The 27494-nt window shown below is 40.7% G+C and overlaps 2 protein-coding genes across 3 annotated transcripts; both read left to right on the top strand.

Annotated features, from left to right (window-relative positions):
* Positions 1-3027: 3027 nt before the first annotated feature.
* Positions 3028-5411, top strand: LOC112282131 (uncharacterized). Its single transcript, XM_024519385.3, has 4 exons — positions 3028-3386; positions 3740-3923; positions 4301-4374; positions 4757-5411. Exons 1-4 carry the CDS (start codon positions 3159-3161, stop codon positions 5108-5110), a joined length of 840 nt encoding a protein of 279 aa, XP_024375153.1. The 5' UTR covers positions 3028-3158; the 3' UTR covers positions 5111-5411.
* A 1704-nt stretch (positions 5412-7115) lies between these two features.
* Positions 7116-27245, top strand: LOC112281995 (uncharacterized). Of its 2 annotated transcripts, none has more exons than XM_090250318.1 (50): positions 7116-7467; positions 8426-8883; positions 9091-9391; positions 9758-9986; positions 10261-10597; positions 10845-10958; positions 11099-11227; positions 11536-11730; positions 12046-12264; positions 12592-12837; positions 13092-13333; positions 13735-13841; positions 13967-14061; positions 14398-14736; positions 14996-15443; positions 15777-15868; positions 16037-16182; positions 16331-16439; positions 16674-16820; positions 16985-17032; positions 17216-17344; positions 17529-17792; positions 17928-18023; positions 18113-18198; positions 18440-18545; positions 18742-18837; positions 19063-19212; positions 19369-19551; positions 19798-20036; positions 20270-20411; positions 20539-20664; positions 21039-21104; positions 21236-21313; positions 21466-21582; positions 21748-21874; positions 22114-22217; positions 22361-22471; positions 22668-22754; positions 23043-23192; positions 23363-23503; positions 23761-23805; positions 23963-24106; positions 24228-24289; positions 24434-24587; positions 24913-25104; positions 25284-25388; positions 25494-25628; positions 25880-26104; positions 26425-26526; positions 26697-27245. In XM_090250318.1, the coding sequence occupies exons 2-50, from the start codon at positions 8785-8787 to the stop codon at positions 26853-26855; spliced, it is 7563 nt and encodes a 2520-aa protein (XP_090106444.1). In that variant the 5' UTR covers positions 7116-7467; positions 8426-8784; the 3' UTR covers positions 26856-27245. The 2 variants fall into 2 exon arrangements, with proteins under 2 accessions (XP_090106444.1, XP_024374833.1); XM_024519065.3 differs by having other exon boundaries at positions 7265-7467; positions 8430-8883.
* Positions 27246-27494: the final 249 nt, after the last annotated feature.

Genomic DNA, 27494 nt, shown 5'->3' with positions numbered 1-27494 from the left:
ACATTGATTTTTTTTTTTTTTTTTTTATCTTTTTGTTTTGTTTTTTTTTTTTTTTCTGTAAAAACTTGCATGCTCTTATTTAAACATACTTTCAAACAAATAATTATTGATATTTTGAATATTTTATGAGCAAATATAGGATCTAAATTTTTCAGTAAAAGAATTCATTTCTGTTAAGAAAAAAAATGCACATATTATAAACTATAAATATCATTTTTTATTTTTTTATTTTTTGTTATGTTAGTGTGTAATTCTGACATGACCCATTCAATTCTTACATCAGATGCATTAAAATTTCATAACAATCACAAACATCTAAATCTATTTTTTACTGGTATTCAATCACTCATACAAAATTTCAAATCTGATGTTCTTTTGTTGTTTATTTATTATCCAACAATGCAAAAATCTACATCAAACAAAAATCATTACCTTAAAAAGTTTACCTTCACTCGAAAACCAAAAGGTTCTAATCTTTTTTACGTTTTATCTAAGCAATGCATGTCATCAGAAAATTACAATTCGTAACATATTCCAAAGTATTTTCTTACTAGCATATGTCGAATCATGTAACATTTGTCAAACACGCAAAATCATGTTTTAAACAACATTGCAGTCATAGTGCTCCGAATTGTTAAAATGTAGTAGAGGCCATCGATTCTATCTGGTATAACTTCTACAACTTGAACGCGAAGCTAATGGTGCAATATTCTTGTTCACGCTTAACGATGCGAGAGATTGGACGATGGTGGGGTTGTATTACATCAACAGCAATTCTGTGTTTCACTGTTAGAATCTACTTGTTGCAGTGTTGCTGCCAAACGCGTGCATGCAGTTGGCGACTCATGACAATTACGTGGGTAGTTTTTGTAACCGACTCTGGGACACCATTGTTGTCATGTGTCTGCATGCATGCATGCACCAGTTACTTCAAGCAGGTGCATCTCTATCGATGCTACAGTATATTATCTGGACAATTCTAATTAAGGGCCACAGGCTCCAGGGAAGGTCCCAAAGTGCCCTCTCCAACGTCCATAAGCTTGTTGTGGTGGAATTTCATTGCATGCTTCAACTCGAACCCGTCGGTCACCAGTGGCCGATTCTCAGCGTACTGAATATATTTCGCTGATGTCGAAGGCTCAGAGGGGAATCGTCGAAGTTCACGAGTCAGACTGCCGTATGTTTTTGCAAAGATGTGCTGCCGTAGATCCAGACCGATTTGTTTGAGCACCTGGAGCACTTGCCGAGTGTGGCATGTACAATTAATGGTGCAAGAGGCAATTAAGGTTCAGTTGTGTAATCTTACTTGTTCGCCATGAGTGTGGCCCGAGTAGCCAGGCATTCGATGGTGACCTCGGTTCACTTGGTAATATTCCGGGCCAGGGGTGTCCAACTCTTTGCGCAGTTGGAGTTTGGTATGTTTGTAGGGCAGGTCCACTAGGGACATGTGCATGGGAGCTGTGGTTCTGGCAGGACCGTCAGTCGTCTCGACACATTGTCTACACCGGAGCATCACGCTTGCAACATCTGTGAGCTCATGTGACTTCCGTCGAACTCATTTGAGCGCAATACCACCTTATTCACGCAGCATGAAGCAGGCACTCTCGTACTGTGCATACCACGTTAGTTGCCACTCCGACCTCCCCCTCAGCTATCCCTTCTCGAGTCAAAGCTAGTGAATCGGACAAGGATATGCCAGGTTCACCAATGTGATAACACTGACCTTCAACAGAATCTAAATTCATTTGCATTTGACTGCGATTTTGTAAGCTTATGGTTCTTGTAAGCTAGATATGTAGACGGACAGGCCGTCTTAAGCTAGAAGGTGGGGTTTGTATTCAGAAAAGCAAGCGATGAATTACTTTTCTTGTGAAGGATTTCTCAAGGGAAGCAGAGACGGACCTCAAGCTCTCCAAATCCACCTTCCCAGACGAGCCGCGAGTTTCCGGCGGGGCCTCTCTCAAGCTGCAACGTCACAGAAGTGCCGTGGGGTCCGTTTTCTCCCTGGACCGACTAAGCTCGGCGTGGAAGCCAGTACCGCCTCCTCCTGCTCTATTGTCCGTGCTCTTTGACCACCAGCGCACAGTCAAACACCGAACCCACGTCAACAAGAGCTTGCAAGCATCACGACACATCACATGGGAGTACCGTCAACACCCCATCCTTACCAGGTGGATTGCGCTGCGGAACTCTCCTTTCAGCAACGATTCCGTGATCGCCACACCGCTTCTCGAAGCATCCGAATACGAGCGACCCATCACGTGGCATGTCACGCCAGGTATATGGTCACTGTATCCTGGCATTGGACCTTCTTTCGCGATCCGCACATCGGTAGTATCTGTTCTACGCGCCATTAACTCACACATAAGTAATCTTTTCACCGCAGCTTCAGATCAGTCCTCGCTGCTTACTTCGACGCAGACTCTCCACACAATGGATTCCTATAAGAGACCAGTTCTGACAATTAACCACACCAAGGTTGCACTTTTATGCAAGATGAAGCAGGAGAGAGAGAGAAATGAAGTGAAATCCAGAGGCTGTGCTGCGAGCAGATGTAACAATGAAGTGGAGCAGTGTCTGTTGGATCATCATCCCAAAGCACTACCCTGTCGCCTCCAATGCCAAATCATGCACCAGTAGTGCTGCCCCTTCACCCCCAAATCATGCGACTGTTGTTGCATCCCACGCTTGAATCCTGGACACACCACTGAAGATTTAGCCACAATGCAGAATCTTCGGTGCACTCTTCCAGGTGCATACTTTCTATTTATAAAAGTGTAAGCCTATCAAAGAACAAATTATAAGAACGGAGATTTTATAAAAGGCATGTAGATTAATTGTAAATCCACACTAAATAACTAAGAGCACAACTGCAATCCGGATGAGGTTCAAGTCTGAATGGGTCCCGGTTTCACCATGTATAAAGATGAATGATAAAAAGATTGTATAAATTAATCTATATATTTTTCATCCACAAAGCCCTAAACCCTGAGGCCAAAGCGCTCCTCATCCTCGGAGCTTCATCACTCTCAAAGCAAAACACTCTTCACTTCTCTGTCCTTCGGGCCTGGTCAAATTGCGCGCAATGGGGATTGTGTTGGAGCCAATTTAAGTCGCAATCGAAGCTGTAACGTCTCGATTTTAACTTCGAGACAACAATGTCGAGTTCCTCGGACGAAGACGATGAATTAGATGCCGCCAAGTTAGCAGCACTTCGTAGTGTTGCCATCGATTCTTCAGCCGTAATTCAAAATGCCTCTGCTCCCGTGCCGTCGCTTCGGAAGTCGGCGAACTCCGGGAATGCTTCTGTGAATAGCGCAACCGATTCGCGAGGATCGGAGGAGGACGGCAAGGATTCGTCCGGGTTGAAGCTCTATCAAACTCGGGTGCGTTTTTCCTTGTATCGCTTTCGTCATTTTTTATAGTTTTGTATGTTTTTGCTGTTTGATCGATTCCAGAGGTTCTTTCTTTAGCTCAGCATCCCACATGTGCCATTTGAGGGGACTCATCAACAAATTCTGAGATTGCTAAGACTCGGAAGTATGTACATTCAGCAGATAGGAATGACTTAGATATTTATCGTTTATCTGCAAATCTGATGGCTCGACGAGTCCTTCCTAACACTGCTAACGTGTGCAAGAGAGACTTTTGCTCAGAATAGTTGTTTTTTCTTTTTTCTTTTTTCTTTTTGCAATCAAAGACGAGAATTGAATCCCTTGCATTTGGAACCACCATACAGTTGCAAGATCTGTTGTACAAACACCTGGATAAAAAGTTTGGGGCCACTACTGGTGACGTTTCTGTCACGAATGCAAAACCCTCACAACCTCCAAGTGGAGACAGTATCGTGGACGAAGGTGGTAGGATCGGGGGCATTCGTCTCTTTCGTCGAGCACCTCCAGGGATTGTCATACAGAAGCGTGGTATATAGCTATCCATGTTACTTGATCCGAGCTCGCTGATTGGCACTGTACGTTAACATATTTAAATTGTCATTTGAGTTCGAACTGTCAATAAATGTCAAATGAGCAAATTGAATGAACAGTTCTCATCTGGTTTTGTTCTCTGGTTTTGTTGTTTTGTAAAATAGTTAGTTAATTGTTGAGGAGCAGGCATGCAATGCCTTACTTAAAAATTCTTCCAGCCTGAGCTCATCGTGTATTGAGCATACAATTCTTGAAAGGAGAGAGATCAACCAGATCTTATCGAATAAATATTTGAACGACATTTCACTTTTTCCACTCCTATATATTCTCAATATATGCTAAGCAATCACTGTTGCTTTGGGTTATGTTTGCAGAAGAAATCGTGCCGAGCCTAGGAGTTAAACCTAATCTGCGACCAAGTCTGACGTTAGACGAGGACTCAGAAGAGGTACTCTCTTAATGTGAAATTTTCGTTCATATATCAGTGTGTTTGTGTATATATATATTTATATATTTTTTCGTTAGAGCGATGAGTGCCGTTCTTGGCAGCTAATAGCTGATGGAAGAGTTTTTGGAACCGATCTTAGTGCTGATTGCTCTGTTTCCAACGCCACAACAAGTTGTCATGTCCTTTGAGTAGTCCCGTCCTTTTCACATCCCTAAGCAGTAAAGGTGCTTCTTAAGTAGACGCAACGTCTAGTCTTATAAATTCTGAAACATGATCTTTTACTTTGTTTTTTTTTTTTTGTCAATAGAGGATCTTCGTTTTCAATCTCTGCAGAGAGAGAGAGAGAGAATGCAAATGTGACCCTTTGCCTATGTCCATGCAGCATCTGGTTCGTTTGAGAGCTACAGTTGTCGACACCGAAACCGTAGAAGAGCAAGGCAAACGGTGGAGAGAAAAATCACTAGCATCAGCTAAAGCTTTGCAAGAGAAGGCGGGACTGGCCAAAAAGAAAGAGGAAGAAAGAGTTGCTCAGCTAAAGCGGGAAAGGGGTGAAGAATGGCTGCCAAGCATTGCTGCTCAAATTGCAAAGGAAGCCGCAAAGGAACCTAAGGTGCCAAAAGTGGATCCTGCAACCCTTTCAGAGGCAGATGGTGCGAATTCTGAAGTACCTCAAAAGAAGAAGAAGAAGAGAAAGAGTAAGGCCTCACGGAAACAACTCGGAGTAGTTGTAGACTGACAGTGTCCGAACATTTACTTGATGCTCGAAGTAGTTGAGGATGGGTTGCCAAAATTGTTAATTTCCTGCAAACGTATCGTGTTTTCAATCCTGCATGAAGATCTAAAATCATCCGCGTGTTGTGTGGACAAAGGAACCCCAAGTCACGGAATATCTTTAGAAGCTGTGAACCATTTTTGCAACTGTGTGATTGCATCCACTTATGTCAGCTCCATCTTCGGTGTCATGGTTGGCCGATTTTGGTGGATATGTTGATACTACATTGTAATTTTCCAATCACTCTAAATTTGCATGTTGCCGACGTCACGCTTATTGTGGTTGAAGTACTCATACGACGTCAGAGTAAATCCACTTCACATGCATTCTGCAGGGAAAAGGTTGACAACATGAAGTTATCTGAGAAGACGTGATAGTTACACAGTATGAATGTTTTTGAATTGTAAAAGCTCTATGTCGTTCGAACTTTTGCGTTCGAGCTTTCGTATCGTCATCCGGTATTCAATGCAGAATGATCCAGAGAAAGATATGATGTGTGGAATATTATTCTTCCAGCCTTAACGCCAAGTTCTGGCAGCATCTCTGGTGAAAAGGGGGACTCGTACCCGCATACCCAATGTCGTTTAATAAATGAGGGATGGTTTTCAAAATCCTCAGGTCTTTTTTCAGAACCACCGTGAAATGAAAACTTCATATCAAAATGGAAGACACCGACGTTCAATCTGCGTATACGCTCCGTGCATGATAGACCGTTGTTGGTGGCCGCGTACCAGGCTGGAATTACAGTAAGATTCGTATGACAATGGGAATTGAAATTATACAAACCGAAAAGAACCCACCTCAAGTTCTGCACTGCTCATCACGAATTCAAATCCCCCCACCCCCCCAATACCGCAAGCAGCTGAGAGAAAATGCCTTTCAGCTCTCTCTCTCTCTCTCTCTGTCGCTCAAACACATACAGGTATGTATACATACATCGAAGCGGCACGTTTCAATGCCGAGTTCGAGTTCAAACAGGTTGCCGTGCGCCGATGTTTGAAAGCCGAGCGAGGACTGAGACGGACTCATATGCCCACGAACAAAAACCCAATGGCGGTGATGCCATGAACGAAAACCTACGGACGAAAAATTGTACTTCCGGCCATGTTCGTCGGGCAAGGCCAGTTTAAGACTCGTGCATGACCTCCTGCAAGTTCTCCAGCATGACCTTCTGTTGCTTTTAAATAGATAATAAAAAGTAAAGAAAAAGTTAAGCAGAAACAAAATAAAATAAAAGTAAAATAAAAAACTAAGTAGAAACGAAGAAGAAAAGGTGGGTGAGATTTCATATATATATATAACATTAAAACCAAGAAAAAATGCAAGACATCCCAGTACTTCGGTATATATATATATATATATAGATATTGAAAAATCATACCAAAAAAATGAATGTCTAGCATTGCATGTACATGATATTGTTTACCACTTATTTATTTATGTTATTATTGTTAAAATAAAATCATAGATACTTGGTACGAAATACTCTCATCTTACAATTACCTCTCGTTTTTTTCATTTTTAGAATTACAACTTGAAGTGAGAGGTGGCGTGGAGTACAGGACTCACTCACACGCTCATTTAGTTGGTTAGTTATTTATTTTTATGTGGTTGTGTGTGTGTGTGTGTTCCTAAAACCTGCATCAGTCTCAGAGACACAGAAAGACGTGACGAAGAAGATGCTCCCGTAAGAAGCCAGTGGGCAGAAGAAGATCTCCACCATTTTCTCTTTTTATCTTCATCAGGCTCAAGTCGGAGGGAGGAAGGGAGGAAGAGAGGCAAGACGAAGAAGACGAAGAAAAAGGAGAAGAAGAAATTAGCAGCAGAAGCAGTGCCGCCACAACTCCAACTGGAAGTGGGAAATAGTATTGCGAAGGGAAGGGTAGAGAGAGAGAGAGGGAAGGGACGACCTTTTCCTTAGACCCCCCACAACCCACCATTTCCTTTGCTTTGCTTTGCTCTGTTTCTCTTCCCGGGCTCCCGCATCATTCTCTACGCATCAGCCCCCTCTCCTCCCCCTCTCCTCCCCCTCCCACCCCACTGCTACTCCCCAGTCTCTCTTTCTATCATATTCAAAGAGCCCTCTCTCTTTCTCTCTGACTCTCTATTTCTACCGCTCTTTAGCTATTGTTCCATCGCTGTTGCTCCTTCCTCCTCCGTCCCTGGCGCTGCCTATTCCTCCCTCCCTCTCTCTTCATCTGCCTTTCTCTCTCTCTGTTTGTCTGTCTGTCTGCCTGTTTCTTCAGCTAGGGTTTCCAGCTTCCTCGTCTGCTGTGCTGGAACCCGCATCCCACCGCTTCCTCAACGCTTCCGTGCTTTTGGTGAGTTGGGTTTTTTTTGTTGTATATTCAAGACGGATTAGGATTCTGCCAGCTCGTTTTGAGGATATGGTGAAGAGAAAGCGCAGGTGTTCTAGGGTTCTGAAGTGAGGCTGCACTGTGGTGTGGTGTGGTGGGGCGTTGTTCGTTATCTCGGTGAATTTTGGGGTTCCTTGTTTGTGTTGTCATGTGTGGATAATGAGGTGATTGGGATTTTTTGTATTGTTTTGATAAGTCGAGCGATGTGTTGTGAAAGGTTTTGGAGTGTCGGATGAGGTCAAGTTGGTGTTTTTCCCCTTCTTGTCTAGTGAGATGACTTTGTTGTCACCCTTGGACAACCTATAAAGATGTTGGAAGTTCCGGGTTAGGGGGTGGAGGGGCTTTCAAATGTTGTCTTTGCAATGAAGTCTGAATTTTTGGAACCAGTTCTTCAAAGATTTCACAATTTACACCAGTTGTTCAATCGTTTACTCGTTATTTTCTCTTTTTGGGGCTTCTAAATTCCGTCAGTACCGCGATTAGCTCTCGCTGAGCTTCGTGGAAGTTTGGTGGCTAACTTACTTGACAATAACTTGAATAATGGCTTGGTACAATTTTGCGGTAGTGGGTTTGAACTAGTAAATCAGCAATTTTGTTCGGTGTTAAGTGACACTCCGAGTTATTTGTATTTCAGTCATCTATGTATGTGACATAGTTTAGGTGAATCAACTGTAATCGTGTAGTTCTCGTTCACTCTGTTTTTCTCATTCAGTCACAATGGGTAGGCGTTTCGTCATGCTGAGAGTTTTATCATGTTCCCGTGTTTTGAACTGGGTTGTCTTAGGATCACAAGCTTACTTTCAGTTCTGTATTTTCAATGTTTGAGTTAATCTAGTTGACTGATTTATTTAGTAACTTACCTGAGTTCATATATATATATATATATATATATATATATATATTTATTGTATGCCTGTGACAGACAGGGTCCAATCGCTTGAAGGTGGAAGAGCAAGGTGGATTTAATAACTCTAGGAGCAGCACCGCGTCCACGTCAAGGGTTTTCAAAACGAACGGAGATATTTACTTTTAGTAGACATGGTCCATGATTAGAGATGATATATTCGGAAGTTTCTTTCCCATAATTCATATTAAAAGCTTCAAGCTTTGACAATAAAGTTGCCTTCTATTTGGCTGTGGGATAGATTCACTCCAACTGGCACTTTCAGGGTGTTGGGGATGCAGGAGAATAGAAGTGGTCTATAGGTAGATGCATCTGTTGGTGGAGGAGTAAGGGGAATCCTCCGTATCTAGGAGTAGCGTGATATTGGCAGGCAAGCCATGATTCCGTGTGGTTCACCTCTTGCAGCTCAGATTGGTTTTCAGGTTGCTAATCTGAGCAAAGACAATTACAAATCTGTGGTTAAGGAGCTCTACGAGGTACCAACTCTTTCTGAAGCCAGGGCTGCCAGGAAGCAGAGAAACAATGTTTATGTGTATTTAGTGTTCTCTTGTTATTCGAAACATCTGTTGTGTTTTTCCTCGAGCTGACTTATACTCTACATGATGGGTTCTTGTTTTCCTAGTGTTTTTTCTTCTTTCTTTGCTTGTATTGCTGATAAACATCGTAATGCCTATGGGTTGCAGTTGATCAGTTATGGGCCGGATGGGAGTATCATTCTATTACGAAGTTGTCTTGAGCAAGTCAATTTGGCGGAGAATGATCAAAATCTGCAAGTAAAACTCGATCTGTTGGCAATTGTCATTCGGGATTTGATTCGCCAGCCCAATCTTGGGACTGTATTATGCGAAGCTTTGCAAAACCTTCCATCTGTTAGTGAAGAGTTTCTAGCTAATCTTTGCAGAGCGCTGGATCTATCTTTATCGGAGCAACTTGCTCTTGGGCTTGCCCTTGCAGACGCAGAAGATAATAGTCAACGTCAACAAGGTGAGTATAAGTGAGGATTACATGATGATTATATATTTTTGTCGTGTCGTGAAAATTAGTAATGGAGTGATGAGTTTTCGGTGTGAATCGAGAGTTGATGAAGTCTTGTGCGATAGCGTATTTGTTGAATTGGTGACACACTCTTTATCTGATCATGGTTGTTCATACGGAAAGTAACAACCTTTTTTTTTTTAAATCAATCTTGGATTTCTACGATAAATGAAGCATTGCTGAATGGACCATTCTGGTTTTTGTTGTATTCAAGAGTCGTTTCAAATGGAAGTTTTGGAGCTGTTAATTCTTTCTGTGGTCGTTCCTGCCATATTTAAAACATTTTTTCATGATCTTCTTTTGTTGAGTCTGCAGGTCAAGCATTTTTGGAGACGAAGGTTACGGAGTGGTGCCATACTCCAACGTCAGACCTTTCAGAAGATCTGATTGAAAGGATTTTATGGTGTTTGTATTCAAGTGAATCACTTCTGGAACTTCGATCGTCTTTTTTGAAGTCCTTGCATGCTTTGCAACCGTTTGCAGTCGATTCCTTAACGCTGACTCCCTTTCTGAAGGATGTCAATAAGGAAGTGGACTGCTTAAGGTATGATTATTTTCTTTTTCAGTGCAGTAATGATTTCTTTTACAAGTACTGCTGTGGAGGTTGAATATCAACGTAATTTCTGAAAATTGTTTACGATCAAGGCTTGCAGGCGGTGAGATGATATCTTTGCGTCGTTGATTCGTATAGCTATGTGCTTACACAAGCATCATTAGCCCTAATGGTTTTTCTCTTGCTGTGCTTCGGTCTAGTGCACTTCAACAGCCGTTTCGAATTTGATTCTGTATGCACTGACGAGTATTGATTTTTTTTACAGAGATTATGATGTAGCCAAGAAATCTGGATCGTTGCTTTCAGAAACCTTATTGATGGAGTTGGAGCGTGCGACTGACGTGGTTAGCTTACTAGAGGAGCTCGGGTTCGACTGCACATATAGTGTTGATCATTGCAAAGAGATTCTGTCACAGGGTGGTCCTCTTATAGAAAGCGACATTGCACGGATATTGGGTACAGTGGCTCGAACTGCGAAGGGTTTTGAAGAGGTTCAGAGCATACATGGGCCATTCTACAACTTACTTTGCAGTGGGGAGCCGATACCTTCAAAATTGACCACTTGGCACGTGGAAATTCTTTTGGGTGCCATTAATCAATTGGTGAGCTGTAGCTTGACACATTCTTTTTTTGTGTGGGATGCTTGCTAGCAGTTAGTTTTCTTTCGGTAGAGATGCTATGTAGTTATACTTTGCAGTCGCTATCTGCGACAGAAACTATTCTGTTCAGTAAATTCAACGAGGTAGGGTGTATAAATTGTTGCAACTTGGTGCCTAAATCATTTGGACATTGTAGGCGAGCTGAACTGCCGTATACTTGTACTGACTGGCAACATTAACGTATTCCCAGAACCCGAGTATGGATTGGAGTTTGATAGTGTCGAGTCTGGACTACGAGGGATTCTTCTTGTCCGACGAACACGCCTTCACTCTATTTATGACTATGTACAAACTGGGTTGTGAGGTGAGTTGTCATGTGTTCAATAATTGCCTAACCTTTCTCACTAGTTTGACGTATTATTTCGCCTGAATGGAGATTTGCGTGTGTGTATACAATCCTGGACTTGGTTCAAAACTCCTAATTTCTAGTACTCTTGTTAACAGGATCCTTTTCCTATCGATGCTGTTTGTGGCCGTGTGTGGAAGAATTATGAGGGTCAGTTATCTTTCTTGAGACACGCAATTTCAGCAACTCCAGAGGTTTTCACTTTTGCTCATTCGACACGTAAACTGGTATGACTCACCCACCTTTAATCGGAGTTTGTTATCGATAACTCTTCCGTTCTTATGCCCAACATTTTGGTAATCATTTTGTCACAATGCTGCACTTTGTAATCATCATATAGGTCTGAAATTAGTACAGCGGTTTTCACCGTAGATATTTTCATGGTTTTGAACCAGGAAGCTGGGAGTATGTGGACACTTAAGAATTCAAGACTCGTGCATAACAGTGATATCTGTATTCTTTCATTGTGAGCATGATTTTAGCGTTTAGTTCATGGTACATCTCATTTAACTATTTTTTTGGTTGTGAATGGCAGACGGAGACTCACGAGGGAAAATTGAAATCACCTAATCATGCCTGGCTTTCTCTAGATCTGCTTGAAGCGCTTTGTCGCCTTGCAGAAGTGGATCGTTCTGATCAAGTCCACGAGATTTTGGAATTCCCCCGTAATCACTGTCCAGAGCTTCTGGCTTTGGGACTTGTGCAGGTCAATATTGGTGTATCCTTGAAGGTATTACATTCTTAATTTTCATTAAGTTTAGTACGAAACCTCACGTTCACTGCAGAGTTGAATCGTTTTCGATTTTACGAATAACTTTGACAACAATTATCAAATCTCAAAAGTGTCTGTGCTTCAGTTACTTTTTGATTTGTTTTTGTGAAAACTTCCGCCTAATTTGGTTCGGTTTGAAAAGATTATATAAGATATCTTTTTTGCCTGCCTTTTAGGGGCTTCTTGGTCTTGAAGTATATTTGATGACATCTTTTCGTAGCTATCAAGCTTTGCAAAAGCGGCATCTTTAATGCTCGAAATGGGTTTGTACAGGGTTCCCAAGAAAGCTTTCGGGAGGAAATGCTGTCACTGGTACTTAGACCATTGTTTGCACAAATTAACCTTACTACTGAGGGTGAGACTGTTGACCCTTTATGGAGTAAGCTATGGTCCCTGAACTCAGATGCGCTGAAAATGGAAATGGTGAATTACCTCTGCTCGGGGGATCCCTCTGCATATGACCAGGTTACGCAGGTCTGCAGAGGCTTGAAGGTGATAAATCCTCCTTTTTTTTTGTTTGCTTGATTCTTTGTTTGTCTTTGTAGAGAAAACTGTACTTACATTCAGCCATGCTCTGTAGTTGTAGCTTTAAATGATTTCGAAATATGTAGACTACAATATCAGCTGTGAGACGATCACCCTTCCTCTGTTGCTAGGTTTTTACTTATACATCTGTCTATGTTGGGTTTACATATATGTGTCTTCATGCCTGTAACCCATGTTAAGAAGTTTAGTTCTCGTTCAACTGCTAGGTATGCTTTGTGGGAGTTTTTGTTGTGACTAAACATGTTTCTGATAGTCATTATATATGATGCACAGGTTTTACCTGCAGTATTGGACAGTATGCCTTCGAAAGTTGCACTCAAGCTTGCTGTGTTCGCTGCGAGAAAAGGTGTTTTGAACCTAGAGAAATGGCTGGAGGAAGAATTAACCATCCACCGAGACTCTTTTGCTGCAGTTTGCTTAAGTTTCTTGCAGAAAAAGAACTCCATGTTCGATGAAATGAATGGATCAATTGAACATTCCGGAAACCAGCTCTCGGATATTTCTGCTGCTATATTGAAGGTGAGGTGATTTGATGGGTATCCTTCAATGTCGCTCTGAATTACCTGTACTTAAGTAGCTGCTGCCGTGAAATGAGTATGTTTGGATTTGCTTGGAGTTAAATGACTCTTGTTTAGGGTTTAATAGCTGGTTCTGGGTGATGTGGTAGGATCACCTGGATGCATCTTGACATTTGTTTCTAGAGGCCTGAATATTGTAACCAGTGAATCTTGATCAAATTTCGATGCTCATTCTATCTTTGCAATTTTTGGCAGGTTCTGTACGCTGCCTCAGGTCTTTTATCTTCAGGGGATCTTGTGAATAGGATTGTCAGAGCCAGAGGAAGTGAGAATTTGAAATCGTTAGATGCAGGCCTGGCTTCTATTGAAGCATCACCACAAGAAAATGATGTCGATAAAGAGGCAAATTCTTATTTTGAACGTGTGTATCGTGGAGAGGTTCCTGTTCAAACTGTCGTCAACATGCTTCAGCAATTCAATCAATCACCTCCCAACTCGTAAGTTGTTTATCATTATAATATTTTGTTGCTTCGTTTCCTCTTAATTTTTTTTCGAATATATTGCTTGAATTGAGCTCTCGAAATGGAATACATCATCTCAACTAGAGGAAGTTGTGATACAAATTCAGCTTCATGGATGGTGTAGTCAATCTTTAGTTGTGATGGCGATTAAATACGTAGGTTGTGTGCGAGTTGACTTTAATTGGGATGCCGAAAGCTCAGTATATGTTTACCTTCTTAGAGTATGCGCTTTTCACATTTATCACCACTACATAAGCAGTTTTAATGTCTGATATGCTGATTTTAATTAGGATCCATGATGTTACATTATAATTTACTGTACAAAATATAGTTGATTGGAGTTTCTAACATTCGTGTGATTTTGACTGTGTAATCAGGCGTGAAAAGGCCATATTTTCTCGAATGGTATCTTGTCTATTTGATGAACTTCCTCATTTAAATCAGTTTCCAGAGAAAGCTTTGGCTGTTACAGCAGTTCTTTTTGGTAAGATATCTCTGCTGTAGATGAAGTGTATTTTACTTCTTAAAACAAGTGAGACAGATGTTTTATGAGCTGATTACTTTGAAACCATTAAGTAATATATTATTAATTTTGGGTTTCTGTTACAGGGTCCCTGATCAAGCACCAGCTGGTTTCAACCAGTACACTTGAAAAAGCCTTGACATGCATTTTGGGGGCTCTTACGAAACCAGTTGGGACAAAGGTAATTATCTTTCTTATTATTTATAGTGATTACGCTCATTCTGAATAAGTAAATAGGTTGTGCGACATTTTATTAGCGCTTCATCAGCTTTCAGTGATACATTTTCAATGAAGCTTATCCGACTAACATTGTGAAATATTGATCTTATCTTTTCTTCGTCACCGTCGATCGGATGACGCTCTATGCAAGTTTATTGCACTTCAATTTTCATTGAATTATGTTTTCTGATTTTTGTCTTAATGTGGAGGTTTGTTTTCCTTTATTTACTAGCTATTGAAATGATGTCCAACTGAATTAATGGTGTATTTCAATTGTCGTGTGTCTTCATGTCTCCAGATGTTCTCGTTTGCTATACAGGCGTTAGATTCGTTTCGCGAACGTCTGAAAGAGTGGCCGGAGTTTTGCTATCATATTCTACAAGTACCTCACATTCGTGAGGCTCAGAATGAGCTTGTGGACTTCATTATGAATATAGTTAAAGCGAATCATGTAGCAGATCCAAATTCTGTGAATGATTCTAATGAGCCGTCTGTGGTAGCACTTCCATCAACTGTAAATGCACCAAGGAGCGTTTTGCAGGACTCCCAGGATGAAATTTTCAACTCAGCGTTTGCTGCTGTTGATCCAGCTGGTAACAGGTTCTCAAGTTCTCAGTTACGGTATCTGTCTGGACAGGTATGTTTTGAGTTGTGCACGAGGAATTCAGATATTGAAGCTGTTCGTTCTATAATTGAAGGATATGGATATGTGCGTACAACAAGCTTTTGTTTTCTGAAACTATTCCTCATGTTTACGAAATGGTCAGTAGGCTATATTTTTTATGTTCTCTTTAGAAATGCCTATCTTGACTAGAATGCGTGACCTCTGTCTTTGTCCTCTCTTTCCGCTGTTGCTATTCCTTTAGTCCTAACATTTGCCATGTTTTCCTTATTAGGGTTTGGAGGCATTACTTCAATCACCCGCGGGAAACTTCCCTTCAGGGGCCGGGACACAGCCACAGAATGGCACTCAGTCTGTTGCACAGTCGAATTTGGATTCATTGTTATCGTCACAGGCAGGATTTCGGACAAGCTCTGAATCACCATTTCAATCAATATCCCGGACATCATCGACAACTCTTTCACAACATCCGCAATCTCAGTACTCCTCAGTTGAAGAGACGCCTGATGGTGCCAGGTCTGATGCACAAGTGATGCAGAATGCAACTACTTCAAACTTACAAGCCAATCGAGCCTCTGAAGTAGCGGTCTCACAACAGCAATCAAGTACGGAGTCAACCAATCTTTCTGCAGCAGCCCCTTATTTCCCATTCTCAGCAGCTCCAAATGGTCAGACGAACCAAGCTTCCATGCGAACAAGTGCTAGATCTGCAAACGTCTCAGGTAAGAGGATGATTGTGACAATTGTATACTTCGAAGTGTGATGTGTGGTTGAGCGCTTTCTCAGTGGCTTATGAAGTTCTGCTTTACGTCCTCTTGTAATTTTGAGTATGCAGAAACATTTTACAGCAAGCTTGCAGTCTTTGTAATTGCTTTGTTCGTGACTTTTTAAAATGTTTTTCGCAGTGATGGGTTTCATCGTCATTGTACACAGTAGACTAGTGTCCTAGTTTCTACTTTTAGCAGCTGTTATTAAATTTGCAATTTTTGCACATGATTTCGATCATCCTCGCTTTTCTTTACCATTTACGTTTGAATCCTTTGAGAATCTGGTAGGTTCACTCCGTACAGCTATTTCTGGATTTGGACATGCTCTCAATATAGAGACTCTTGTTGCTGCTGCTGGGAAACGAGACAAGCCTATTGAGGTAATTTGATAATTTTGTTAGACTTTCAGTGTACAACCACCACTGGCTGAACGTTTTTGGCTCGAGTGCCTGCTTGTTGGCAATTAGCATCTGATCACTGCTTTGCATACTGTCCGTCACAAAGTAGGTTTTGTGAACTTATTTTATTTTTGGCTCTGTTCTTCACAGGCACCAAGTTCAGAGATTCAGGATAAAGTAGCATTTATAATCAACAATATATCTTGGACAAATCTGGAAGCTAAAGCAAAGGAATGTGCCGAAATTCTGAAGGAAGAATACCATCCATGGTTTGCCCAATATGTTGTAATGAAAAGGTAAAACATAAGGCCTTTATTGTCTTTGTTGTTTCGTTCTTGTTCTGCTTTGTCGGGGCTTACTCTTATTTGTAAACCAACATATTACTTTTGAGGTGCAAAGTTCTTATTAATCATGATTTTATGATGATCATGTTTTGGTTGACAGAGCAAGCATTGAGCCAAATAATCATGATACGTACATCAAATTTTTAGACAAGATAGGTTCCAAGGAGTTGCACAAAGAAGTTCTCAAGACAACTTACGAAAATTGCAAGGTGAAGTCCTGAAACATCTTATAACTCATTGGCGCACTCTGATTTTTGAGCACAATAAGTATACGAAATGTTTGTTCAATATGCTCTTGTAACTTAGGCTTTTATTTGTGTAATTTGAAAATATTTATTGAACATAAGTTCTAAAACGATTTGGTCATGGTACTTGTGCTTTTAGTATGGACTCTCATTTCCTAAATTTTCTAGCTTATTTACCATTTGATGTCTTTGTGTCAGGTTTTACTGGCCTCAAACTTGATCAAGACTCACTCGGAGGAGAGGTCCCTTCTGAAGAATTTAGGAAGCTGGCTTGGAAAGTTGACCATTCGGCGGAATCAATCGTTGCGAGCTCGCGAGCTTGACCCGAAGTCTCTTATTATCAGAGTATATTTCATTGCTGGAACTCAGATTTTTTATCTCAACTTTGGAGTCTTGATCAAATTCTGTTATGTTTTTCATTGTGTAACATGTTAGAGTTAACATCAGAAACCTTAGAATCAGCATCGAATTTTGTTGGCTTACGGCTTATATGATTTCATTTTGTGCAGGCATATCAAAAAGGGCTTATGATTGCAATTATTCCTTTTACATCTAAGGTGCGAGTCGTTGAAACTTGTTCTATATCTTACCTATGTGAGCGGTTGATAATGTCGTCGAAAAACTACGAATTCGACCAGAAACGGAGGTTCAAACATGGATTAATACGTTAACCTGAGAAAACGAAATGTTTGGGGATTACAGTGTATATTTATCTTTTTTGCCAATGTGGAAATTCACAGGTGCTGGAGCCCTGTAACCAGAGTCTGGCTTACCAGCCTCCAAATCCGTGGACTATGGCGATACTCAGCTTACTCGTCGAGATTTACAATTTGCCTAACCTGAAGATGAATCTGAAGTTTGATATTGAGGTGATTTTTTGACAGGGACCTTTACAGTTTCAAATTCGAAATCCATTAGTTTGACTGTAATCTTTAGTCATTGTTGAGGTCTATGTACAGGCTTATTAGTTCAAGTCATGTCCTGACCGCCTTTTTGGTTTTTGTTGCTTTTGCTATATCATTCTTAATGAGTCCTATTTTCTTATATTTGCAGGTTCTTTTTAAGAATCTAAATGTGGATATGAAGGAAGTGAAGCCCTCCAAGCTTCTCGAGGGTCTGGAGCGTGAGGTGGAAGGGAACCCGGATTTTTCTAATAAAGATCCAGTATTTTCTCAATCACCCTCCCCAGCTTTGTCTGCCAATAATTCTTCACAATCGGTGACTGTTCCATCATTGCCTCAGCAGTTGGATATTCCTCCTGAACTTCCAATCCCCACCCAGCCTGCCACATCATTGGCTTCGTCGGTAATTTCACAGGTGTGTTCGTTGAATGCGTTGGTTCTGTAAGCAGTGGAGGTTATTTTTGTTTTTGTATTTATTTTTGTATTTTTATTTAGGTTTATTTATTTATATTTTACTTATCTGAAACATATTCTGTTGGTGCGTTTGCAGTTAATCGAGGAAGAAAGACCGTCTCTTGCTTTGGATCGCAGCCAGAATGGCCAAGCTTCGTCCATTTCATCCCAGCCATCTTTCTCGTCTAGTCAGGTGCATTTCCTTGTTTGTGACAAACGCTTTGTTCTATTTGTTATGGGAATATTTGTGCTTAGTGTGACTGATATATTATTGTTGGGCAGGTTTCAATGGCGATTCCTGATTTGACTTCTTATGTGGTCTTAAATCCGAAGTTTACTGGCCTTGGTCAACAGCTTCAGCTTGCGAGGTGCTTGCTTCAATTATCACTGTATTTTTTTATTTGTTTCGAAATTCTGTTAGGAATGTGCAATGATTCGTTAAACTCTTGCATTTTCTTATGAATTGCACTTTAGGATCAGCTTGAATTGTGCATTGCACTGGGACCAAACAGGATTAATTTCCAGAATCTTATATTATGTTAGATAGTGATTATTGTATCCGTGTATCATTTTCTTTATACTTAGGTAGAAAGCATCCTTTTATTGCAGGATTGTGCCTCTGGCCATGGAGCGCGCCATTAGGGAAATCATATCTCCTGTGGTAGATCGAAGTGTGACAATTGCTTGCATGACCACTAGAGAGCTTGTTGTTAAGGTTTGTGCTATTTGTTTCTATTTGGTCTTTTGATTCTTGCATATGGATATAGAATGAATTGAAATCCTAGATAATTACGGTTTGACCTATTGTTATAGATAAGATTTTCTATGATCATTCTTACAGTGCCATGGGATTATATTTGGTTTAAGCCTTTTCATTTAAAGATTTCCGGTGTCATTTTTGCTACCTGCAGGATTACGCAATGGAAGCAGATGAAACTCGTACAAACCAGTCTGCCAATTTGATGGTAGCTAGTCTGGCAGGCAGTTTGGCTCATGTCACTTGCAAGGTACAACTCAAGAATCTTGGTATCCAGGGCTCTTGTCTTCTCTCTTTAGTATTAGAATTAGTAGACATGAGGAGTAGTTTTGACCACCTGTTAGCTATGTTTTTGGATGCTCGCTCATGTCTATTCTTTGAGTTGCCACGAGGTTCTGCTCTTCTATATTTACTTTTGTTATCGTAATATTCCATAGTTCTTGCCCCCTAACATAGTTGCATGTTAATGTTGCAGGAGCCTTTGCGAGTTTCCATGGCAAACTATTTGAGGACGTTTCTGCAGACAGCTCTCGCTCAAGATGTGCTAGAGCAAGCTGTGAATTTAGTTACAAATGACAATCTGGACTTGGGTTGTGCTGTGATCGAGAAAGCTGCTACTGAGAAGGTATATTTCCTAATTTGGTACATTTGATGTTAATTTTCAAGCTCTTAGAAGATTTTATATTTGCAGGTGATGGAAGTTAACAAAGCTATCATGTCGATGAATACGTTGTAAAGATATCTCTATGTTAAAGGACGGGCTTGCTATGGAATTGGACAGGCACAACGAGATTTAGAAGAAGTGATTGCTCCTGTACTGGCATTGCGAAGAACCGATAGATTACGCTTGGGTTCTGCCTATTACGATAAATACACTTACGCAAATCGAAATCTTAGTAGCCTTCCTGAGGCTCTGCGTCCAAGACCAGGGCGGTTGTCTGCTGCACAAGCACGCGTGTACGAGGTAAGAATTTACATTTTGAAATTTATGTTCGCGTGTGTCGGTTTTGTGATCATAAAATTTCTTATGGAATCTCGAATGAGATATTCATTACTGTCATCTTTTAACTTGCGCTGTATTAGATTGAAAACAATCGTGTCTTTTTTAATATGAATTGGATGGGGTAGGATATTGGAAAATACTAATTGGGTTGTCACATCAAGGGTTCTCACCTTTTCTAAAAAGTTCCGATGCTCTGCTGGTTGGCAGGATTTTGCACGCCTCCCCTGGCAAAATCAGCCCAGTCATACCCCTGTTACTAGCGCAAGTCCTCCGGGAATCACTAGTCTTTCGGGTAGAGGCATTTATGCTGTTCCGAGTCGCGAAGCTGGTGCCAACTCTATCGCCTCATTCAATGTGAATCAGTCCTCATCCGTACTTGGTGCAACCTCTCAAGTTTCAGATCTGTCATCTGATGAGCTTGACATCAGAGAACCATCTCCAATAAGGTTTGGTTCTCTACATGATGTCTTACTAAGTTTGACCAGACCTTAGTAGTGGATAGTGGCTATAAATCGTTATGGTTTTCAAGAACGTTCTTGTGCACTGATGGTTCAATATAGATAATTGGATATACATGTGATGCATGAACTCTAATCTCTCAGGATTGTGTATATTACTTTTCTGATTTGTTTTAGCACACTAATACCAATTGAGTTTTGTGCATTGTTGGATGCTCCAGTTTCAGTTCAACAGCATCTGTTGGTGGAGCAGATGGGCAATCTAGACATTCTTTGGAGACTCCTCTCCCCTTTCCCACATATTCCAGCGCATCAACTCCTCCTCCAGAACTCACTGCGGTGGAGACACCAAATACTTCGAAGGTGCGGTGCTGAATTCTATGTCTGGCATGTCAGAATGATCAAAATCTGGAATTGTAGAGTTATAACCTCTTCTGTATTTTTTCTTTTCTGTAGTGCAACCCTTTCTCATCTGGGTAGACGTCTGCAGGGTACGCTAGGAACCACACCGTCTTCGACGCCTCCTTTGCCAACCGAACATATTGGATCTACAGTACAGGAGCCATCTCTAACTACTGGAGAGGCCTTGGAGAAGTTCAGTTCAGTGGCACAAAAGGTATGCTCAACATATTTATTAGTAAAGGGATGGGTTATGTATTTTGACATGCTTAATGTTCTTAATAGGCTTAAGTTACGATGTCACGTTGGTTGATATTGCAATGAAATTCTAAGATGTAAACATTTGGATAGTAATACTCTTTCATATTGGGATTTGGTAGTAATATATTATTGCCGTAGTCGTAGTCCAGTGCTTTGAAATTGGGTGTGTGACGAGCTATAGACTCGTGGGATTTTCCCGCTATTTTAGGTCTGATTTGCAAGTAGTTGATCTACATTTAAGTGGCCCCTGACTAGTCTATGCTATTCATCTGCATAGTGAGAATTTTCTTCACTCTCGATTACAACCTGATAAGGTGGTGGTTTTTTCAGTTGGATCTTGCTCTCTCCAGGGCATCTTCGTTTAGCCCTTCGCTCCCGCTTGATGATGAAGTTCGGGTAAGAGTTAGCAGTTCAGACATTTTCTTATATTATATTATATTATATATATTTTTTACGAGTGTTCAGTCGTACTTCTATCAAAATAGGAATGATTGGGTCTTATATCTGATGTGGTTCATGCTTTGCAGGTCCCAGTAAATGAGGTGCCTGAAATTATTCTGCAATGTGTGAGTAGGGACGAGGCAGCCCTAGCAATTGCCCAAAAGGTCAGTAGCGAGAATGAACTTAAAGTCCTCATTTGTGCATGCGACTGAATTTATTTCATCCTTCGGTATTTTTGGTGGGTAGTTTCATGTTCAGAATCTTAAGCTTATGTGTCCCCTATTGGTGTAGTTAACTGAGTTATATTTTGAATCAGGTTTTCAAGCGACTTTACGAAAACACCACCAGTCAACTACATGTTGTAGTTCACCTTAGCATCCTGGAATCCATTCGAGATGTGTGCAGGAGAGTGGTCAAGGAATTGACTAGCTGGGTAATTAAGAATATGCCTTTGATTCGTACATTACGCATTTTGTTCATTTCAATTGTATTTAATGGCATTGAAAATTTGAGTACAACAATAGACTTGTCGGTCATTTTCTGTGACCGTCAAGTCTATGTTGATTGGTGCGTAACATCAGTATCCTGTTTTGTTCAGGTTGTGTATTCCGATGAGGATCGCAAGTTCAATCGGGAAATTACTGTTGGTCTTATCAGATCCGAATTAATCAATTTGACGGACTACAGCTTGCACTTGACAAAGTGGATTGATGGAGGCCGAAATAGTACGTATTGTATTTTTGTTGAACATTCTGGAGGATATGTAACTGTTATTTTTTTTTTTGCTTCTCCTTGCCCTTTGAGGTTTTAAGAGATAACAAGCTTTCTTGAGAATACCTAGTCTATCACTACCATAATTTCAGTGTAACGTTTTGTTGGCTTCAAGACGAAGTCTTCCTCGGGGTGTATTTATTTAGAATAGGAATTTATTTCAGACTGACTAATATTAAATTGTGTTGTGCAGAGGATGCCGTTGATTTTGCTGCATACCTTGTGAAGACGTGTGTCATAGAAGAAGCAGGTGTTACCAGCACAGAATTTTACAACGTGATTGACGCTCTTGGCAAGGTGAGGTTTAATCATATTTTTCCACTTTTTCCCAGGTTTCTCTGGGAGTTCAATCGTGGTTTAAGTTGGATCAAAGTTAATTTATCTTAGTACTTATTATCGAAGCTTCTAACGGAAATCTTTTTTGTATTTTGCGTCTGCAGCTTGCAGCACGGCCAGGCTCTCCCGAGTCATTGCAGCAGTTGGTGGAAATTGCGAAGGGTACGCCAAGTGCAAACAAAGATGAGAAAGGCCGGCTATCCAAAGAGAAAAAGGTGTGGGTATTTCTGCTATGTGATTTAGTGTAGATTATCTGGCCTAGAATTGAACTCATCATTGTGCTTTGACTGTGAATGCTTGTGAGGTAATCCCTTTTAGGGCTCTTTACCGAGATCAATATTAACGAGACTGGAATTGAAGGACACGTTTGGGACAATTTTCAACATCTTAATTTTTTTTTTGTTATTGCAGCTTCCATCCAGTCGCAGTGCGGGACTCAGAGACGATGGCAAGTCCGGTATGCGCGAAACTGCGGATCCCCCTGGACTTCGGGAACAAGTAAGTTGTTCAGATTTGCTCTTGAACTATTAGACCGTCTCAGATTTAATGAGATAATGGATTGAAAAATGTGCAGGTGATACAACGAATGAATGCATTATGTTTCTCCACGTTTCGTGTCATTCTACTCTGTATTGTCTGCTTGGTTCAAAGGGTAGCATTATGTTGACAGATTTACAAACTATTCTCTATATTTGTATGCTTGATATAATTAAAAAACGGCATGAATGCACAAGTAATTAATCCTATACTGCATTTTGATTCCTAATGGATTTTTTCTCAAAACAGGCGACACAGTTTTTCCAAGAGTGGGCGCGTATTTGCACAACTCCTGGAGGACCTAACGAGAAGGCTAATTCGATTTACATATCACAGCTGCAAAGCACTGGCATGCTGAAGGGAGACGATGTTACTGACCGCTTCTTCCGTATTCTAATAGTACGAATGCATTTTCACACTGCTCTCGTTTTTATTTAAGAATCTCGTGATACTTTTATTCGTTCTCTTGACTCATGTAATGTTAGAGGCTTGCTATGGTTGTGTTCTTTTACCGCAGCAACACATTTCTGTACTGATATAAAACCCTTTTCCCTGCAATGTTCGAACAGGAATTGGCTGAGAGTCATTGCTTGAACTCAGAGACTCCACAGCCTACGACTGCTGTAGGGGAATCCAGGCAGCAGGGAGGGTCGACTATGTCGTTTGCTGCCATCGACATGGTTGCAAAACTTGTTGTGCTGTTGGTGAAGGTGCAAGCAACCCAAGATTTAAATCCTACTCCCTTTACATTCTAATTCTTGCCTAGTGTCTCTATTTGTTCCATACGTGGAATCGTAGTCATTATGGCTAGTTCACTGTCCCATGGCTCCATATATTCATTGTTTGTAAAGAGAAAGTGCTATTGTTCAATCTAAGTGGTTGAATTGATTAGATCTCAACAGTTGTGTGGACTTTTTTATTATGTATTCTTATCGTTTCTCACTAATAATGTGATTTTTGTTTTCAGTACTCATCTGAACCATCTCTGAACAAGGTCAACCTCCTTACGAAGGTAAATTCATTAACTGCACTCAATTCCATTCAACTACGAAATTATTCCAAGTATGCTCGTCTGACTATTTCAGTTAACGGCTTCGGTATTATCAATGTCACACTTGAGATATCTGGCCAATTCTTTTTCTGATACACTGGCGGCCTTCATGTTTCAGGTCTTAAATGTGACGGTTCGTGTGATGAAAAGGGACCACGATCGAAAAGCAGGATTCCACCCCCGTCCATACTTCCGTTTGTTTGTAACGTGGCTTTTGGATTTTAATTCGTCAGATTCCACCTTGGATTCTAGTAATTTTCAGGTACTGAGAGAACCTGGGCTTTTATCTTGTCCTGTTGTAGTTTGTGAAAGTGAGAGTCGCCTTTTCAGTTCTTGCACTTGCAATAATTATGGATGAGTTTTGACGAAGCTTTGTTTCACAGGTGCTGCAGGCCTTCGCGAATGCGTTTCTCGCCTTGCAGCCGCTCGAGATTCCAGGCTTCAGGTTTGTGTGGCGCTTCCTACTTTGTCAACTAGATATAATGAAAACTGTTTCAAGTCTGTCATTGTTTTCCATCTTTAGATGTGATCCTGTGAGGATGCACATGCATTGATTATTGATATTATAATGTTCCATTTCTGTGATTAGTTTCGCGTGGCTGGAGCTGATCAGTCATCGGACATTTATGCCAAAGTTATTATTGAGCAACTCGCAAAAAGGATGGGCTCCTTTCCAGAAGTTATTAGTTGCGCTCTTCAAATTTATGGAGCCTTATCTTCGGAAAGCTGATCTGAGTGAACCTGTAAGTATGCGTTAAGTGCTGATTTGAGTTTCTAATCATTTGTTTTCCACTCTATTCCATTTTGCTAAGGTTTTAAGCCACCTTTGTCAATATCTGTGTATGCTGGCAATGGGTGGCCTCTGCGCTGCCGTTTCACTGGGACTTGTGCAAATCAGTAGATTCCTTTGCTTCTAATTGTAATAATGAATATCATTATAGTTTGACGTCAGTAGACGTTGGTGTGGGCAAAGCATACATATTTTCTAGCGCATTTGGTGTACGATTAGTGAATGTTAAGAATGATGTATTTTAAATTATATATTGATCTGTAACCTGGGTTTGGCAGGTTCGGGTGCTTTACAAGGGCACGTTGCGTGTTCTTCTTGTGCTACTCCACGACTTCCCGGAGTTTTTATGTGATCATCACTTCAGCTTTTGTGACGTCATTCCACCGTCTTGCATTCAAATGCGTAACTTGATTCTAAGTGCCTTTCCTCGCAACATGCGCCTTCCTGATCCGTTTACTCCCAACCTTAAGGTGAGTGGGAGAGCCTCTGATTTCAGTGATTATAGTCTTGGTTCTTCTTAAAGCATGTTTTTGACTCTTGCTGGTCCATTAAATCTCGACGTTTTCTGGTATCTGGAAATCTTCTGAAGTTATTTGTTTATGGCGTTAGCACTTGAAACTAATTAATTGTTTGTGACCTTGTCTTTCAGGTTGACTTGTTGCCAGAAATATCTATGTCTCCGCGTATTCTCTCAGATGTAGAAGGAGCTTTGAAAGCGAAGCAGCTCAAGAGCGAGGTTGATGATTTTATCAAGGTATGTATGTCTTAGCCCTAACATTTTGACTCACACACTGGAAATAAATACTCTATACCGCGGCACCTTACATTGTATCTAACCTCTGCGTACTCAACTGGACAGAATCGGAATCAAGCAACACTCTTATCTATGGATTTAAAGGGGCGATTGACTTTGTCAACTCAGGAGGCTCAAGCTTCCGGCACACGCTACAACGTGCCTCTCCTTAACGCGCTGGTGCTTTACGTTGGAATGCAGGTATAGCAATTGCACCTTTTTTTCTTCTTATCTCATCAAGGAGTTCAGGGTCTTGATTGTTTTTGAAGTAACAGCAGCGATAGTTGTGTCATTTGTAATCAAATTCGGTATTCTAATTGAAATCTAACTTGTTTTTATTGTGAAGCACTGTGTACACTTCATTCATACTGCTCTGCCTTCTACAAGAGATTTAACTGGCACGTATTTTGATCCTAGTTCCTATTTACTTACATGGATTCTTTGGTATATAGGCTGTTCAGCAACTTCATAGCAAGACATCGCAGCAGTTGGCAGCACTCACGGCTCCTATTACTCACAGCGCTCCAATGGACATATTTCAGCGACTCGTGAATGATCTCGACACAGAAGGAAGATATCTCTTTTTGAACGCTGTGGCAAATCAACTGCGCTACCCCAACAATCATACATATTACTTCTCGTGTGTACTTCTGTTCCTCTTTGCGGAGGCTTCACTTGTAAGTTCCCTTCGATTTTGTACTGTAGCCGTTCACGATACCCAAGATACCAAAATATTTATCCACTATTCACCTTGTTATTCACGAAGAATCAAATTATAATTTCTTTTTCATGTTTTCTGTAGCGCTGTTTGCTACCCTAAGCTGTTGAGCATAGGTCAAATAGCTTATTTCTAAATTTAGCGAAGTTGTTTTGATCGACGGCACTGTGCGTTCCATAGAATTTATTCACTCAGTATGCGCAGTTTTAGGTACTGTTTCTTATTTAAAATGAGGGACTAATGCTAAGTGCTCACCTGCGCTTTGTTTTGCGAATTCAGGAAATCATTCAGGAACAGATTACTCGTGTGTTGCTCGAGAGACTAATTGTCAATCGGCCACACCCTTGGGGTCTGCTTATCACCTTTATTGAGCTTATCAAGGTACAGATGTTTCCTGATCAAGAAATTTGAAGCTGCATTTATGCAATATACTTCTAGTTCCTTACAGGATGAAACCATGTCGAATGTTAGATCCATGATTTGTCAGTTCGAGTTCAAATCAAGTTCATTTCTCCTGCATTATGTTCTAATATATGCTTTGTTTGTTTCAGAATCCACGCTACAGCTTTTGGACACACGGCTTCACTCGATGTGCTCCAGAAATTGACAAGCTATTTGAGTCAGTGGCCCGTTCATGCATGAATTCTACTTTGAAGCCCAGTGATGACGATCTGCCCGGAAACCTTCCAGCTGACGGTTTGAAAGGATGATCGCATTTAAGTTATTGGTTCCCACTTCAACAGATATGTACATACATTGACTGAGGAGCTGGGTAGCCTAGTCGAGACTTAGGGGATGGTTATAAGTCCCTTAAAGCCAAGGAGTACAAACCTGACACAAGGATAAATAAGTAGGTACTTGAGGTGTACGAAAGGTGGTGAGCTGGACAGCAAAGGAAATGAGAAGCTTAGGCTTATATAGGGTGCCAATACCTTCCATCCTAGCAGACAGGACTAGGTCTTCAGTTGTAGGCGTATTGTTGATTGTTTCCCTTATAGCGTAGAAGTTTTGTTGAAGAGCATTATGGCCAAATGGCCATTAGGCCAACTGTACATTGTTGTGAATTTTGAGGTTATTAACATTTTTATTAAATTTTTGCATGTTTTTCGTCTTGTTGGATCTTCCAGTCTTATGGTTTGGTTGATAGATGAACAAAGATGGGAAATTGTGGTGATAGTAAATGGGAGATTGTGGTGATAGTAAATGGGAGATTGTGGTGATAGTAAATGGGAGATTGTGGTGATAGTATCAAAAATTGTGAAAGCAAAGGAATATGAACAAAGTTCTAATTGCCCCAAAATAAATCAATGATGTACAAATATATATATATATATATGTTTATTTATTTA

This window comes from Physcomitrium patens, chromosome 5 (genome assembly GCF_059467195.1).
Source record: "Physcomitrium patens ecotype Gransden chromosome 5, ASM5946719v1, whole genome shotgun sequence".
Lineage (NCBI taxonomy): Eukaryota > Viridiplantae > Streptophyta > Bryopsida > Funariales > Funariaceae > Physcomitrium > Physcomitrium patens.
Note: the sequence above shows the minus strand (reverse complement) of the source record. Positions and strands in the feature narration are given on the sequence as shown.

Bases quoted from the DNA above. Each gene is read 5' to 3' on its own strand.
- LOC112282131 (XM_024519385.3), top strand. From the start codon at position 3,159: ATGTCGAGTTCCTCGGACGAAGACGATGAATTAGATGCCGCCAAGTTA. The intron at 3,924-4,300 runs GTATATAGCTAT...TTATGTTTGCAG, and splicing joins GATTGTCATACAGAAGCGTG to AAGAAATCGTGCCGAGCCTA. The intron at 4,375-4,756 runs GTACTCTCTTAA...ATGTCCATGCAG, and splicing joins TAGACGAGGACTCAGAAGAG to CATCTGGTTCGTTTGAGAGC.
- LOC112281995 (XM_090250318.1), top strand. From the start codon at position 8,785: ATGATTCCGTGTGGTTCACCTCTTGCAGCTCAGATTGGTTTTCAGGTT. The intron at 12,265-12,591 runs GTGATAAATCCT...TATGATGCACAG, and splicing joins AGGTCTGCAGAGGCTTGAAG to GTTTTACCTGCAGTATTGGA. The intron at 17,793-17,927 runs GTGTGTTCGTTG...GTGCGTTTGCAG, and splicing joins CTTCGTCGGTAATTTCACAG to TTAATCGAGGAAGAAAGACC.